Genomic DNA, 18,227 nt, shown 5'->3' with positions numbered 1-18,227 from the left:
CAAAAAAAAAACCAACAACAAAAAACAGGAAAAACTACATCCTAGATTTTTAAAATATATTAGGGTTAAAACTTTTTATTTATTCATTTGAAGTTATCAGAAGACCACCAAATGTAACTCTGAAGGGAGGTCAGATTTTTGGCCTATCAACCTTGACAATGCCAACTTAAGAACTGTATTGGAGGCAGAAAAGCACAGGAGAAATACAGAAGGGAAGACCAGAATTCACTTGCACAATATTAGTTGTAATAGTTTACAAAAATAAGTATATGAAATATAGTGTATTCTTAAAATAGATTCCTGTGAGAACTAGTTATAAGCACTGAAGAATAAAAAAAATCGAGCCTTTTATTTTCCAGTATTTCCTTGTTGCTTTTAAGAAGGACAAAAAATGTCAAATAAAACTTCAAACCTATCTTGAAAGCTGATTAAGTAAAAATACATATTCCAATACTTTTTATGGCTCAGAAGTAACTAATAAGTCCTCCATAGAAGGCAGGTAAGAGCTTCACTACTGCTTACCAATTTAGCTTCTGAATTTTGCACCAGAAAAATCCAGTCCCAGTATCTTGTAAGAGGAGGAAACAATTCAATTTATACTTACTAAAGAAAGATGTTTTTTCCTCCTTTGGAAAAAACGCTTCCTATAAACTCTAGTGGACCTTGTTGGAAAAAATGCTTAATCTCTTTTATTATGTAAATTGAGGCAGAGAAAAATTATAGTGGTATTTAAGGACTGAGCTGACATTTTCAGACCATTGTTGGGACAGTAGTTACATTTGTTTCACATCAACTTGCAATAAAAAAAATCAAACATAAAACCCTAGCTAGGAATTTTGTTTATTTAAAAAAAAGTTCAAAATCTTAAAACAAAGAAGTTAAACTCTGCTTCTTCACATAACAAATCAATTTATCTCTCTTCTCCCATAATATTCCATTGTATCCAAATCCTGAGAGTTTCCTCATTTCCCGCCCCCCGCCCCCATACCCGTCCTCAATATCTACATCATGGCCTCCAATGCTTGCAATGGAGACCATATGAAAGATACTAGTGAAGAGATATAGTTCAGATAAGCAAGATACCCAGAAGTTAGCAATCTTAACCCTTCTATATCTCAAGTCTGCAAACTAGGATTTTGCATAAGAATAGGGTTTTATGAAATATTCTGGAAACAGGCTATTTTCAGTATTTCAATACTTCCACCTCTAAACAAAATTAGGTAAATTAGAGCTTAAATTAAATTAAATTTTTTGTAACCTCAAAAAGGTTCAAGTCAAGTTTTAGACAAAGGGTTAGCTCTTATTTTAGATGAATTATTTCACCAAGGTCCATAGGTAGTATTTCCTTCAGAGCCGATCCATTTTGCACCATCATCATCCAGAAGGGTTGCTGTCAAGTGACTTGCCTACTATCGTGATGCTAGGGCAAAGCACACTTTCTTTGCAGAACTGGGAGAGGAAAGCAGGAAGAAAAGGGTGGGGTGGGGGGGAAATCTTTCCTTCCTGAAAAAGCACCTCTGATCAGACCAGATGTGTTGTCTCCAGAAAAGCAAAGAAAATGTAGCACAGAACTAGAAGCCAGGAAATCCCAATTTCTAATCCCTGCTCTGACAGACTCCTTTTGTTGCTTTGGACAAGTCACTCACTTTCCCTCAGTATTCCCATTTATTAAAAAAAACTGATAATACTTCATAGCGGTGGTGCTAGGTTTAGATAATGTTTATATGCTTTGAACATATAAAGCTCAGTAAAAGTGCCAAATATGATTTTTCAGGCATTGGGAAAAGCATGAGCAATAAGGAAAACACAAAAAGATGGAAAATAAGGGAGAAAAGGGAACACGACTTAGGACAAGCATGGTATTTTTTATTGACATTTAACTACATCCAAAAAGCATCTCTTTGGCAATTTCTTTTTGGAAGGGCTCCCAGATTTTCCCCCTACACACACCCAGCTAGATTAAGGAATTTAATCATTTATGAAATTCAACTGCTTCCTCTCATGTTAAAATCTGAATTAAGGAGCACATATAGCAAAAAGTACTATTGGTCCTCACAGTACTGCAAAAGCCTGGGGGGGGGGGGGGGGGAGAGGGGGAGAGTCTTATACAGGACAGAAACTACACGTGTATTGGGCTGAATCAGACTTAAGGAATGTGGGTTCCCTTAAAATTTGCAACCTAATTCAAATACAGTTTCACAAATACATAACAGATTCCTCTCACTATACACTCAGATGCAGTATCATTAAAACGCCTGTTAGTGTTAATTTGTTATGCAAAAGGTCCTAAACTTGGCGTTCAGCAGACACATCGTAGCCAAGAGACAATGTTATTGGACATCAGACTATTACAATTATAAAAAAAACCCTCTTTAAGTAACTAAATATTTTATAATAGAAAATTAAAATAATGCTGTATTTAATTACGTCAGTTCTAAAAATTCTACATATTTGCACCTTCCTCTGGTTGATTTCCACAGAAGACACTAAGTGCGCATTTTGTCATTGAGATACCATCTGTTATCCTTGGCGTGCATACTATTTCCTGTAACAGCACAAGTGTCATAAGTCACAGACTAGCGTTCCCATGCAATGGTGTGTTGTTAGGGTAAACATTATGATGCCTTTAGAATCTACTGTATTATTATTTTCAGAAGAGGTCGGAAAGGCAAATAATCTCATAGATCACAGGGATTAATCATCATCCTTTTTGGCAGTGGGCTACTTACTATTCTTACTATGACATTTTTCTAGACTTTCTGCAAAGGAAAATATTACTGTATTTTAACATCTGCTTGGGTTGCAGAGCTAAGAACCGGTATTAGTTAAATCAAAGTAAGAATTCAAAATATATTTAAATCACATTCAGATTAATATATTCTACAGAGTCAAAATTGTTTAATCAATTCAAGGCTCCTTCAGAGGACAATCATGTGGACAGCATTCTGGGGTTTAAGATACTTCTAACTGCCAAGCTAGACAACTTGGAGCTGAGAATATGTACATTTGAAAACGCTGTCAGGAGAGTACACAGAGCTCTGATTTTTTATTATTTTTAATGTAAATAATTTTAACAGAAAATAGGTTTCTTAAATCACATCTAGTATTACAGGTTAATAGAGCAAGGGAGCAAAGAAAAAAGTTGGGTTTAAATGAGGATAAAGGAGAATAGAGTAACTGAATGAAGAGAGAAGGGAGAGAAAAGACTTTTTTTTTTAAAATGACTGTTGACTGAGATTCAGTGTGAGGTCAGACCTTAAGTACCAAGAGTGCTTTTGAATCTTACACCCTTTAAAGAGCCAACCTCTAAAGGAGGATACAGGAAGAATAATCATCTCTACAGGATCATACCCTAAAAGACATATGTATTAAGAGTAACGTTACCAATGAATGCAAACTCATTTTTCTTGGATTTCAGGTCCCTCAGATGAGAGACACACAAAAATGCCATCTCTTAAGAATTCATTACATAATAAAGGCATGGAGATAACTCTTTCAGAGATCATGAAAGTATGTGCTAGTTACAGAGGAAAGACCTGCTTCTGTCTGAGGAATTATTTATTGCTAACCTGAACAAGTCTGTTTTGATTTATTCAGACACATAAGATTCTGAAAGTGATGGATTAAAAACTAGGGCTGTCGATTAATCGCAGTTAACTCACATGATTAACTCAAAAAAAAATTCATCACAATTTAAAAAATTAATCTTAATTGCAGTTTTAATCACACTGTTAAACAATTGGTATTCTACTGAAATGTATTAACTATTTTTGGATGATTTTCTACATTTTCAAATATATTGATTTAAATTACAATACTGAATATAAAGTGTACATTGCTCACTTTATATTATTTTTATTACAAATATGGGCACTGTAAAAATGTTAAACAAAAAAAATGTATTTTTCAATTCACCTCATAAAAGTACCATAATGTAACTCTTCATCACGACAGTGCAACTTACAAATTTAGATTTATTTTTTTTTGGTTATATACCTGCACTCAAAAACAAACCAGCATAAAACTTTAGAGCCTACAAGTCCCCTCAGTCCTACTTCTTATTCAGCCAATCACGAAGACAAACAAGTTTGTTTACACTTATGGGAGATAATGCTGCCAGCATCTTATTTACAATGTCACCTGAAAGCGAGAACAGGTGTTCGCATGGCACTTCTATAGCCAGCATTGCAAGGTATTTACATTTATATGCCCCTTCATGCTTCAGCTACTATTCCAGAGGACATGCTTCCATGCTGATGACGCTTGTTAAAAAAAAGTGACTGAACTCTTTACATTTACATTTTGTCTGAACTCTTCAAAGGAGAATAGAATGTCTCCTGCTCTGTTTTACCCACATCTGCCATGTATTTCATATTATAGCAGTCTCAGATGATGACCCACCACATATTGTTCGTTATGTGAATGTCTGTTCTCACTTTCAGGTGACATTGTAAACAAGAAGTGGGCAGCATTATCTCCTGCAAATGTAAACAAACTTGTTTGTCTGAGTGACTGGCTGAACAAGAAGTAGGACTGAGTGGATTGTAGGCTCTAAAGTCTTACATTGTTTTATTTTTGAATGCAGTTATTTTTTGTACATAATTCTACATTTGTAAGTTCAACTTTCATGATAAAGTGATTGCATTACAGTACTTGTCTGAGGTGAATTGAAAAATACTATTTGTTCTGTTTTTACAGCACAAATATTTGTAATAAAAAATATGAAGTGAGCACTGTACACTTTGTATTCTGTGTTGTAATTGAAATAATATATTTGAAGATGTAGAAAACATCCAAAATATGAAATAAATGGTATTCTATTATTGTTTAACAATGTGATTAATTGCACGATTAATTTTTTTAATCGCTTGACAGTCCTAATAAAAACCTTTTTGGAAAGTTAAGATTAATCTGCATTTAATGTGCGATTGAATTTAAATGCGATAACTTAAGGATGCCTCAAATTTGCCCAGTTGAGCATGGTAATTTGCCAGAAACCCATGATCTCCGCTATTTTGCACAAAATGGTACCGACTGCACCTGTTACATTTAGTATAGGGATCTGGACTGTGGAGTCTATGGGTCCCAGCAGATCCATATTGTACGATAAAACAAAAAGTTGTAAGTTCTCTTCTTCTTATAAATATCAGAGTGGGGGAGAAGGTGGGAAAAAACTGCTAAAAATTTATATTGCTATTTTCACTCCCACTTCCCTAGTGAGATACTGAGAACCCTCCACAAAATATGAAGCATTAAATGCTTTTAATAATCTGCTCCTATCAACTGTTCACTCCCATAGGCCACTACAACTGCAGCTCCACTCTCAGTGCCCAAATTAAGTAGTGACTGGTGAGATGTTTGTTCTTTAGGCTATAGGCAGTTGTAGCACAGAGCTTGGAGGTAGACAGAAGTACCATCAAATTATAGTCACTCATTACTCCTTTTAAAAATCCCACAACTAGCTTTACAAAGCCACCAAGGTTGTGGGAAACACAGACTTGCCAACACTCTTTTCACTTTCCTTTCTCCCTTACGCCTTTCTTTTTGTTCCTATAAAGAAGCTCATTAATGTGTGTTAATGGGCATTTCCAAAAAGAACATAAAGAAAGGTAAGGGGGTGGGAAGGAAAGAGAAAGAATGAGAGTAGGAAAGGAAAATGCAAGACTTCGGTACTGCTTCCAATTTAAATGTATTTCACCAGCTAGCATCAATTTCCACGGCAGTATTTGCCACACCAACCCAGAAAACAAATGCTCCTGATTACAATGCCTAATAAGTATGATTACTAAGAAATCTCTGGAAAAAAATCAGTTCCTAAAGATTTAGAGAATTCACTTAATTAGCTACTTGTACAAAATCAGCACCTCAGCAGATTTAATAATTATGAAAATCAAAGCATTTTCAAGTTCTTTAAACATGAAAAGCATAGGGATGTTTTTTCTCCTTATAACAAACTGCTTTTAAATCAAATATGTTAGGAAACGGAAATAAGACTGTGTATGCAGAGCTTGACTCTGGATTAAGTTTTTATGGCACAGTTACAAAGCTTTGAAAATATGCTTTGAAAAAATGCTGTCCTTGGCTAAAATACTACAATCCCACTCCCCAAGTAAAGCAATATTGTTTCATTAAATTATCAATGACATTTAGTGAAATAGTAATGCAAATGTTTTGTATCTTGCACCAAAAAGTTCTCAAAACGTATTGTGCATGTTTAGTCTTCAACCATTCAAGGAAGTAGAAGATCTGAGGTTACTTTAAACCAGATCTTTCACATTAGTGTTCTGCTGAAGATTTAGGATGCTGGCTGGAGCCACGGCTTCTTTTCCCTGGGAAGCTGGAGGCATGGAGTGGAGATATTTGCATAAGTATAAATTCAGTGATGCAGCTATGCTGGGGCAAATCCCTAGCATAGATGTGCTGCACTGGTGCAAACCAGGACTTACACCCAGTGCAGTTTATCCCAGTTTTAAACAGGGGTGCTGGAACAATTTGTATAATAGGTGGGTGCTGAGACCCACTGAACCAAACTGTCAGACCTCTATATAATGGAAACCACTTTAAGCCAGGGGGTGCAGGACCACCCCCAGCACCTCTACTTACAACACCTATGGTTTTAAACATTCTCTATAAAAGTGCTGCAGCAGTTTCAAACTTGTAAAAACCCATTTTACACCAATGTGTTGCAGCTACACTGAAGGTCTGCACTGGAAGACAGGCCCTAAGGAGTGAATGCAGATACTGGCAGAAAACAGAAATGGAGGGAAGACAATGTGAATGGAGGAGTGGATTAAACCAGGATGTAATCAGTGACTAAAAAGAGTGCAATGAGGCAAACTATGCAAATAGTTCAAAGGCTCCTCTTTCTGCCTTTCACCCCAAGCACATATTGAAAGAACAAAAGGGAAGAAGAGAGCAAAGAAACAACATATAATAAAAAGAAATAAAAAATCCTTAACAAAATATTGTATTATTTCTGCACAGAAAATTCTCCCCCAGGGAGAAGCAAGAGAAAGAATGAACCACACATGACAGATGTATGTCATGTTGCTTACTGCACTACTGAAAGGAGCTCAGATACTATGGTGAGGACGGCAGTATAAAAACCTACACAGAATATAAATTAAATATTTAGCACAAATTAAAGGGAGTAAGAAAGGGAAAGAAGGAAACATTAGGACTGAAGAAAGATTCTGAAAGACGGAAGGAAAGACACCAAACTACATGGCAGAAGAAAAAATGGAATAAAGAGGAAACAAAGAATAAATGCTAAGAGAAATTTGGTAACTATTTTTTCCTTTTATTTTATGCACAGTCCACTATCAAAATGTTGGACAATAAAATAATCCAGACAACACTGCTATCTGTAAAATGCATTGCAGACAGTGTATTAGAAAACATACTGGGGTACAGTGTTGAGATGGGAAAGGTGTCATGGTGGTGCATGTATTTTTTACCCTGGCTAATAAGGTTAACTCCTCTGGCATATTTTTCAAGCCCTGAACTGAATACTACTGTGAACATTTGGCAATTTTGGAGTTTCTGTGCTTTTCAGAAGATTCAACTTCAAACCTTTGCTGTATTTTAGATATCACTGATAACACCTACAGGTCATAATGCTGATTCCACTTTGGATCAAGCGTATTCTTCACAGTATCTGTAGAATGGCATTGGCCAGATCCGTCGACCACCACTTTAGCAAATGGATCAGGAAGTCCTATAGGAGGGGAGGAAAAACTCATAAAAGGGCATGCTTGAAAACTGAGAAAAATAAAATGATAATCAATACACAGGTGTGATTTTTTTCTTGTATGTTGAGTAGTTTGAAAAGGGTCATATTTAATCGGAGTCTGTCATCATCACAATTTCAGCTCCAAGTAGGTTAACGTGACGTTTGCATTAGAATATTCAAAATTCAGGATAAAATACTTGCTCTGAAAGTTTTCAGATATTTTATATTCTCTACAAATATGTAAAAATAATGGGCGTCTTCTGTATACAAACTGACAAAACTACAATGTTACACTGCCTTTAAGTAGATCAACAAACTGAGCTTTGCAACAATGCTCTAAAGGTGACCTGCAAAGAAAAAGAAAGGATTTTAACCTTATTTGCTTTTTCCTTCTGCTATTTTTACACTTGCCATTCAAATCTTGACTACTTGGGATGGCACTATGGATGACTGGAGGCCTGTTAGGACAACATGAAATATACCAAGCAAGGGCAACCTGGCTGAGAAGGGAAGTAATTTCCATTCAAACGCTTTAAAAATGTTTGTTTTTTAATCCCTATAAGTCAAATATTTATGGAGAAAAGCTCGTTATATAAGGGTATAACCACTCTCAGCCTTTTGGACTCTGTGTAAGTTCCCAAGCCAACAAGGACTCCACTGAAGTCACAGAAGATAACATTCCTGGTATTTAAGTTAAGTTAAAAGCAGGATTTTTTAGTTATCCTTGCTAATTATCTGTATTATGGTAGTATTTACAGGCCCCAACTGAGATGAAGGCCCCATTCTGCTAGACACAATACAAAACACATAGTAATAAACAGCCTCTTCCTTACAGACCTTACAAACAAAACAAACATTAAGGCTTTACGATCTTCTTTATATATCATAAGACCACAAAAAAGGACACACATCCATCTTTTTCCTCTTTGCAGGTTATCCTAAATTTAGGGTCTGCCCTTTTGGATTCTCCTGCTTTACCTACCAATCTCATTTGGAAGGAAGTTGATTATATTTATATTTGTGTATATAGATATATCTATAGATATAAATATACAGCAGACCCTCGCTAGAGAGCACATCGCTATTCGCGGATTTGCATATAGCGCGGACGCGGTGATGGGTCCCAAATTTAAATTGGGATCCATGGTAACGCAGTACCACACATGGATCCCGAACCCCGAGTTCTAGCGAGGGTTCGGTGTATATTTGTGCGCGTGCGCGCACACACACGTGTGTGGTAAAGAAGAATCCTCTTTCCCTTTTTCATTTTCCCTTTCAAAATATTATGAAAACTAGTGGAAAGTGCATAATTTCAGTTCAGGGCAGGTGAATACGTATTCTGACTTGCTCATTAATTATTAAAAAGTATATCTGCTGGTTAGACCAAAGGAGCTGTTCTACGGTAAAATGTTTCAATATATATTTATGTATGTGATACTAGTTTTTCTGAAAGCCTGCAATTTGCCTGAGAGAAGTTACTCAGAATGGAAAAAAAAAAAAACTCTCCCCACTCTAAAGTCAGTACCAATATAACTGGTACATATGTGGGGGGAAAAAACACAGAATTGTTTGCTTAAAAAAAAATTACTGCACATCATCAACCAATCATACTATACAAACACCAAAAAGTGAGCAGATCAATATTTTTAGATGAAAATCCTTCAGATTTATTAGCACCAAAAATATCTTCAACCCATAAGCTTTCTTACCCTCTCCCACACCAGTCCAGAGGAGTTGTTGATATTTTTGTTCATTTTTGTTTTTTTGTTCTTTTAATTTAAAAAAAATACTCCCAGGATGATTGCCAGCTTAAAAAGTTACAAGCACTGAAGAACAGTGGGTTGGAAACACCACTATCCCCTTCAACATATGGATGTCAATGCACTATGATGAGGTGTTAAAAGTAGCGTACAGAACTTATGTAACATGTACCACATATATGAATTCATAAATTTTAATAGCTACTTACGGAAAAAATCCTTTTTCACCAAGTTTTTTGCACATAGTACTGCAAGGGAAACAAGAAATACATAATGAAATTACTGGTCATAAATATTTTAGAATTTTTTTTTTATCTTCTCAGCATTCCAGAAAACCCAGTGCAAAGTAAAAATCAACGAACATCAGAGATGTGTGCAAGGAAACAAATTGTGATCACGGGCCATTTTTAATGTTGTGTGAAGTAAACACAGAAGGCTGAGCCAGAAGTTACTTCTTTTCACAGTTACCCCAGGGTCAGCTGTGGTGGAAGTTACACAGAGGTGTTGTTCTCAGTATGTGAGCGCTTTCCAGCCCTTCAGACATGGCCATATTTTTAATCTAATTTCATCTCCAGAACATGCTAATATGTAGAGGAAGGATGGAACTGCATCAAGAAAGAAAGGCAAGTGCCTCTAGAACAGATTAGGGTGATTCCCTATACCGTATGCCCTCTTGACGTAATTCCTGATGGACGGTGATAAATTACCCCACATGAAGTTAGCTTGCCCAGTACAACCATACTCACACAAATTAAAGATTTAGAAGGCAAAAATCATTTAGAGTTGCCATTTGTGTTTTCAGCTGTTATTCTTGATTCTAATTTTGCAGTTTCAGTTTCTCACTTTGAAAACTGGTTGCTATGATAGTACAAGCCAGCTTTTAAAATGCGTTCAATTCACACTTTATTAGAAGACAAAAATAACCAATCTCCAGAGGGTATTCATGGTACAGTTAGTAAAACATAAGGATTTAAGTAGGTGGTGTACACATGTAAGGAACACTTGTGGAACAAGCTTTGCCTTACATGAAAAATAAGAGTCAGATCAGAAATCATTTCAATTTAAAGAGCTGAAAAATCAGAACATAATGGAGATTGACTGAGGATCTTTTTGCCTCAGACGCATATGCTAATCTATTAGCTACTTGACCTGTAAACTATGAAACAAAAACAATTTGGTTCTTTTAGAAAATATCTGCTCTATGTGCAGAACCTTCCGGTTTATTAACTGTTTAAATTTGAACAGTAAAATGATTTTCTTGTTGCTTAAAAACCACAGATAAATATTAAATACATCAATCTAAATCCCACCATAATCAATACATCACCAGAAGGTAAATTATAACCATTTCATGGCAATTTTTTCATAGAATCAAAGTAATTGTCTAAATAGGATCAGGTTTGTAAGGTTTTAGAAGTGATTTTTCTGTAAAAAAGTTTGTAAAAAACCAAATGGGTCTGAATAACGGAGACATACCTGTACTAAATGAAGTTGTTTTAAAATATTTTAAAACAAGACTGATAGAGAGATCTAGTCTCGAAATGTTGTACAGAGAATTTCCCTCCACACAAAAAGGCTTTGTTTAAGCTTTCTATTGAGTAATGACAGCTATGTGCATTTCCTAGTTGATATACCTTCATATTTTTTTCCACTTACTGTGTACCTTTCTGCTTTATCTGCCCACCAGCAACAAAAGAATTAAGATGCTTGAACACCAGAGACCTAAAATCTACTGGTTTGACCTAGTTCTAAATAACTTATTAGAGATCTGTCTTCCTTTCAGTTCTATATAAATAGCAAGACTTTCCACATGTAAATTTGGTGGGTTAGTCAGACTCACCAGTCTAGATTGACTGGTATTCCTGCTTTTACACCATCTATCAAGGAAACTACCCGGATGAACTTTTGTCTTCCTGCTCAGGTTTCCCCATTATCTGTCTTCTTAAACCCCAGAGAAAGATTCCACCCTTACTATATGAAACTTCAAAAACAACCTTCTGAATAGGCATCAGAAGCTGGGTAGAGTCTTGGAGATCTGAATTAAAGAATCAGATGGTAGAATCACTATAAGAACTCTTTTCTTGACAAGAGCACACTAAAAATGAACTGAATGGGAAAATCCAACCACATGAAATTGTAGATGACCACTCAGAAAAGAAGGTGGCCGAATTCAAGAACAGTCCAATATTTAATCTTTTGTGCTGGTTAAAGACAAAAAAGCTACAATTATCAGCACCACATAATCACCCAGCTCAACTGAGGCAGTTTTCTTCCCTCTCTTTGCCGACAAAGTAGCTATGTATTTACAAGTGATGTTTTTATGAAAGACTTGCACTTCGCAAAATTGACCGAGACCTTTTAAATAAAAAAACAAGCAAGACAATTTTACATATCACACTGTACTCAGAAAAAAAGTAGAACAAGAGCACAAGAGATACGGAGAAAGGCTTTACTACTAAGCTGGACACTACAAACGGCAGAATTTTGAAAAACATGAATTATAAATGGATTCCTATTTTTAAAGTTCTCTTCTGTTTGAAAATTCCCTTTCAGGGGTTATGAGTCCTTCACCTAGGATGATATTGCACTTTCAGAGGAATGGAGAGAAGAAACAGGCAATGATGCGGCTGAACAATCAAGTAAGTATTTACAGCCCATGTCCATGCCCTTAATGGCTGAGGAGATAGTATTTTTACAATTTCTGTAGCCTCTGGTAATAACCAGCCCGAAGTTAACATCCATTGCTATAGTTATCAATTTGTCTTCATTAATTTATTTTCAGAAAAAATGGTTTCTTTTGTCCCTCTAATCGTGTTACTGCCCAAGCAAATAAGCTATTAAAATATGGCAGTTAATATTATAATTTTAAAAGAGAGCAAGTCAAATGGAATAATATTGGTTTAAATTGAAGAAAAAAGGGGATGATACAGAGCAATCATATGCAAGTAATAAAGTTTTATGAAAGGATACTAGTGCTGAGTAATCAGTTAGCTATGAAAGAAATTTTGTGGTCCCTGAAGAAACAATGGCAAATTGAGAAAGACACTGAGTCCTGAGATAAACATTAGAGTAGAATAGATTGTCTCTATTATCAGAGTTTGGTGGCTCCAGACAAGTCTTGTTTATTTTTGGAAACTGAAAACAAGCCTCTCACAAAAATGATTGAGAGATTTCTTTGCAATCCAAAACCAAGGGAAAATTGGAATGTGTTGGCAAAAAGGGGAAAATGCTTCCCCCAACAATAACCTTCTCTTTCCAGGAATGGATTTTAAAAAAAGAAAAAATCAAGAATGAAGATAATCGCCTGCAAGGGTGGAAATAAATTACAAGGTGACAAGACATGCATACAAAAATTACTTACCAATAATTCTTGTTCTCTGAGAATGGTGCATCTGTGCAATGCACGCCCACGGCCACAGAGATTCAGAAACCTTCTAGAAAAGCAGTGCCCACTGGGATATTATGAGCACCCCCTCAAGGCACTAAAAATTATCAGGAAAAAGCCCAAAGGTTTTATTTGGCAAATACAGTGGGTGGGAACTCCCACAGCTAACTGTGAAAAGGAGCAAGAGAGGTGGTCAGGAGCTGAACAGCCTTTTATAACCGTACCTTGAAATATGTGCTTCCAACATACACTGCTTTTCTTGAAGTTCCCAAAGCTCAACGGTGCTGGTGGCTGCATTCCACAAACTGAACTCATTTGGAGCAATACAATTACTCATCGTAAATATTTCCCCTCTGTGAGGAATACCCTTCCCTGAACTGATCTGTAAAGAACTACCCTCTCCAAGACTAGCTTATTCTATGATCCCTATGAGTAGTTAACCAACTAAAAGCCTTAGAGTCAGGTGCAATCGATGTGCACTATAAAACGTTTTTAAATATGCCAGAAAAAAGTTTTATATATAATTTTTATGTACAAATGTATATCTCGATTGTATCTCTCCTCCACCCTGTCACTGTTTAGTGTCATGTTCAAGGCACATACAGGGCCTAGCTTAATGGAGCCACACTGTGAATGGCACTTTAGGAGCTACCACCATTGAAATAAAATATTACTCTCTAATTAATAGACTGAATGCGATACATTTTTTCCAAATTTTCTAGTGACTTCTGTTTATAAAGATACTGATATAACAGCATCTGCCTCTTTTTAAGGCTAAATGTTAAACTCATCTTTCCTTGGGAAATTCAGAACCTAGTAAACTTGATAACTTAATGCTATACTCATCTCTGAAGAACTTTATTCACAAGTAAAAATAAAACAATGGCCATGCCACCTAATTCTCAGGTGGATCATAGAACGATCCACTCCGCTTTGGCACAAACCACAGGAAATGCCTAGAACTGGTACAGCACTGTGTTAGACATATCAGTCAGTCACAAGGAATACTAATATCAGAGCTGTTAACTTAGCCTGAAATACAGTAGTCCTGGTTCTAGCCACTGTTACTGGTTCTTCCTGTAAAGAGATGGGGTGAGAGAAGGGGGTAAGGTGATAAGCTGAGGGAAAGCATGTAATGGGAACCTTCCAACACAAACCGAATAATTCAACTGCAGACAGCTAACGTTGGCACAAAAGAAGATGAGAATTTCAGCTGTCCCTTGATACCTAGATTTTAGGCATGTATTCAACCACAGAATGGGATGGCAATCTGATATACAAGACAGTCATATAAAATTCCTAGGATGATGTAATGAGAGGACAGCTACTAAGCTCAAGGTGCCCAGAGATTTGAAGTCTTACTCAACCAAAGCGCACATAAATAAATCAAAAATTAAAAGCAATTTGAGGAATCACATGATGCAACGGAACTGGCAGGATGATTCGTCAATTCCTTTACGCTGGCCAGTCTTTTCTGAAACCTAGTTTTCTTGCAGCCTGAGAACTGTCACCAGGCACAGCTCAGCTAAAAACTGAAAGAGTTCTCCATTCACTAGGCCCCCATTCATCCAACAGTGAAAGTTTTGGCAACCAGCTACTACAATGATGAGCACTTTATAAATACGCAAACAGATAGCTAACCATCTGCACAATTCCATAAAGTAGAAGGGTGGTAGGATTAAATGAAGTTGGTGAACTTAAATTTTAAATGAATCCATGTAAATAAACAGCTTCTGGAGAGTCTTGAGCCAATCAATATGTCATTCAAATTATGTAATGTCTAAAATATAAAAAAAAGCCTTTTGAGAGAAAAATTATAAAGCGAAGTCATCATATCCTAGGAGTGTTTCACACTGTCACCATGTTATAAGCATACAGGACATAAACAAGTGAAACACAGGTGATGGGAATTAGTTTTTAATTTATCTTCAGAACATAAGAACTGCCATACTGCGTCAGAACAATGATCCTTCAGGCCTAGTATCTGTCTCCAACAGTGGCCCATACCAGAGTTTCAGGGGGAGTGTACATCAGAGGACAGTGTAGTGATCCACCCATCTTCCCCTCCTGGGCCACAGTGAGTCTAACGCTGGCCCTGCTTGGAGACCTCCCTGAAACCCGCTAGAGGCCCCTTAAGGGGCTCTGGACTCCTGGTTGAGAGCCACTGATCTAGATATTGCCCAATATAATTGGGATGAGAGTTTAGACTGCATGCTTATATATATTTTATTTTATTTTGGTAACTAACTTTGACTCTTTGCCTATCACTTAAAAATCTATCTTTTGCAACAATGGGACAGGCATGCGCCACAAACCCTCAACAGTCGCCTGCTGAGTGCGCGCGAATTGTGCTAGTTCGTCCCCTGCCCTGACCTGGCCAATAGGAGCTGCGCTTGTGGGTGGGGCAGCACACGGACATGCCGGCTACTTCCCAGGAGCCACGTGATGTGGAGGCTAGCAGGGAGCCTGCCAGCCCCTCTGTGCAGTGCCACCAACCAGACAGTCAATGGCCAGTCAGCGAGCAGCCAGGATCCTTTTTCGACTGGGAGTTCCAGTCAATAACCGGACACCCTAATCCTAGCTAGTCTGAACTCCCAGCTCCCAAGAAAGTGAGTCTTTCTCCCTGTTCCAAGGTCTTATCAACATTAAGATTTTTTGAAAAAAGTTCCCTGGGGTGTGAAAACTTGTGTTGCTAAGGCTCTCGTGTTTGCCAGCATTTTCAACACGATCACTACCATCTCTTCTAAGGAAAGTTAATCAACAAGAATGCTGGTGGCTCTGAAAGCCTTGTATATTCTAACAGTTACCACACTAATGCAGTTGCACCAGTAAGCAGCTGTGATGGTAAATTTTTGCCATAAATTATGATGTAGACATAGCTTAAGACCTTGAATACATTACAAGTTGCACTGATTTAACAGAAGTGTTTTGGGTTTATTTAAATAATTTTGTTTGTTTAAATTAGTATAAACCCCCTTTGCAGACACTCAAATCAATTTAAGCCTGGCTTATATAACTTTAAGAATGTCCACATAGGGGTTTGCACTAGTGAACAACAAAAGCTATTTTAAAAAATACACACACTTTAGTTAAACCATTGCAACTTGTATTAACGACAAGGCCTCAGATAACTAGAATCGTAAGCACAAAAGGCTTTACAAATGAAAACCAACAAATTGCATTTTACCATGAAATGAACTGGAAACCAACATGAAGATGAAATATGCTCCATGCATGAAATGCAACTCAGTAAATGGGCAGTGTCACGGTTCCTCCCCCACTCTGAACTCTAGGGTACAGATGTGGGGACCTGCATGAAAAACCTCCTAAGCTTATCTTTACCAGCTTAGGTCAAAACTTCCCCAAGGTACAAAATATTACCCCCGTTATCCTTGGAATGGCCGCTACCACCACCAAACTAATACTGGTTACTGGGGAAGAGCTGTTTGGACGCGTCCTTCCCCCCAAAATACTTCCCAAAACCTTGCACCCTACTTCCTGGACAAGGTTTGGTAAAAAGCCTCACCAATTCGCCTAGGTGACTACAGACCCAGACCCTTGGATCTTAAGAACAATGAACAATCCTCCCAACACTTGCACTCCCCCTTTCCTGGGAAATGTTGGATAAAAAGCCTCACCAATTTGCATAGGTGACCACAGACCCAAACCCTTGGATCTGAGAACAATGAAAAAGCATTCAGTGTTTTACAAGAAGACTTTTAATAAAAAATAGAAGTAAATAGAAATAAAGAAATCCCCCCTGTAAAATCAGGATGGTAGATATCTTACAGGGTAATTAGATTCAAAAACATAGAGAACCCCTCTAGGCAAAACCTTAAGTTACAAAAAAGATACACAGACAGAAATAGTTATTCTATTCAGCACAATTCTTTTCTCAGCCATTTAAAGAAATCATAATCTAACACATACCTAGCTAGATTACTTACTAAAAGTTCTAAGGCTCCATTCCTGTTCTGTCCCTGGCCAAGACGACTACAGACAGACACACAAACCCTTTGTTTCTCTCCCTCCTCCCAGCTTTTGAAAGTATCTTGTCTCCTCATTGGTCATTTTGGTCAGGTGCCAGCGAGGTTACCTTTAGCTTCTTAACCCTTTACAGGTGAGAGGAGCTTTCCCCTGGCCAGGAGGGATTTCAAAGGGGTTTACCCTTCCCTTTATATTTATGACACGCCCCCCAAATCTCAGCTAGGGTGAAACACTGGCTGGGATTTCTTCCTGGAGCTCTAGGAAAACAGAGTTAATAAGACACATGCATCTCTAAATATACTACCAAGTACATAAAGACTAACAATATTTTCCACATCTCAAGGACGATTTTAACCAGTTGATTCTGGGAAACTTTCACGGGAGAGTGCATCAGCCACTTTGTTAGAAGCTCCTGAGATGTGTTGGATGTCGAAATCAAAATCTTGGAGAGCTAAACTCCACCGAAGAAGTTTTCTGTTAGTTTCTTTGACGGTGTGAAGCCACTTTAGTGCAGCATGGTCGGTTTGCAGGTGGAAACGCCGTCCCCAAACATATGGGCGTAGCTTTTCCAGAGCGTAGACAATGGCATAACATTCTTTTTCAGTGACTGACCAGTTGCTTTCCCTCTCAGACAGTTTTTTGCTGAGAAACACTACAGGGTGGAATTCTTGATCAGGTCCTTTCTGCATTAAAACTGCTCCCACACCACGCTCGGATGCATCTGTGGTTACTAGGAACGGTTTGTCAAAGTCTGGGGCCCTTAGTACAGGGTCAGACATGAGTGTCGCTTTAAGCTTGTTAAAGGCCTTCTGACACCTTCCGGTCCACTGAACAGCATTTGGCTGTTTCTTTTTGGTTAGGTCTGTCAGTGGGGCAGCGATTTGGCTGTAGTGCGGTACAAATCGTCTGTAATAACCGGCCAAGCCTAAGAAGGATTGAACCTGTTTCTTTGACTTTGGGACAGGCCACTTTTGGATAGCATCCACTTTGGCCTGTAGGGGGCTGATAGTTCCTTGACCCACCTGGTGTCCAAGGTAAGTCACTCTGTTTAGGCCTATTTGACACTTCTTAGCCTTAACAGTTAGTCCTGCCTCCCTTATGCGCTCAAGGACTTTTTGTAGATGTTCCAGGTGGTCTGCCCAGGAATCCGAAAATATGGCCACATCGTCAAGGTAGGCGACTGCATATTCTCCTAATCCCGCTAGGAGACCATCTACAAGTCTTTGGAAAGTGGCGGGTGCATTTCGCAGCCCGAAAGGGAGTACATTAAATTCATACAGCCCGAGATGTGTGATGAAGGCTGACCTTTCCTTGGCAGATTCATCTAGCGGTACCTGCCAGTACCCCTTGGTTAAGTCCAAGG

General features: G+C 37.7%; 1 protein-coding gene across 5 annotated transcripts in view; it reads right to left on the bottom strand.

Annotated features, from left to right (window-relative positions):
* The window catches only part of SMURF2 (SMAD specific E3 ubiquitin protein ligase 2), a 124,339-nt gene that overhangs the window by 70,709 nt on the left and 35,403 nt on the right, over positions 1–18,227 (bottom strand). For 3 of the 5 annotated variants that reach the window (XM_073310783.1, XM_073310779.1, XM_073310781.1), the window contains exons 2-3: positions 9,702–9,740; positions 7,609–7,717 (exon numbers count right to left, since the gene is read on the bottom strand). In XM_073310783.1, coding sequence (XP_073166884.1) covers positions 7,609–7,717; positions 9,702–9,740 — 148 coding nt within the window. The remainder of the gene's footprint in view (positions 1–7,608; positions 7,718–9,701; positions 9,741–18,227) is intronic. The other 2 variants (XM_073310780.1, XM_073310784.1) reach the window with 2 other exon arrangements.

Source organism: Lepidochelys kempii, chromosome 14, assembly GCF_965140285.1.
Source record: "Lepidochelys kempii isolate rLepKem1 chromosome 14, rLepKem1.hap1, whole genome shotgun sequence".
In the NCBI taxonomy this organism is placed as follows: Eukaryota; Metazoa; Chordata; order Testudines; family Cheloniidae; genus Lepidochelys; species Lepidochelys kempii.
This window is presented reverse-complemented; position numbering and strand designations above follow the sequence as displayed.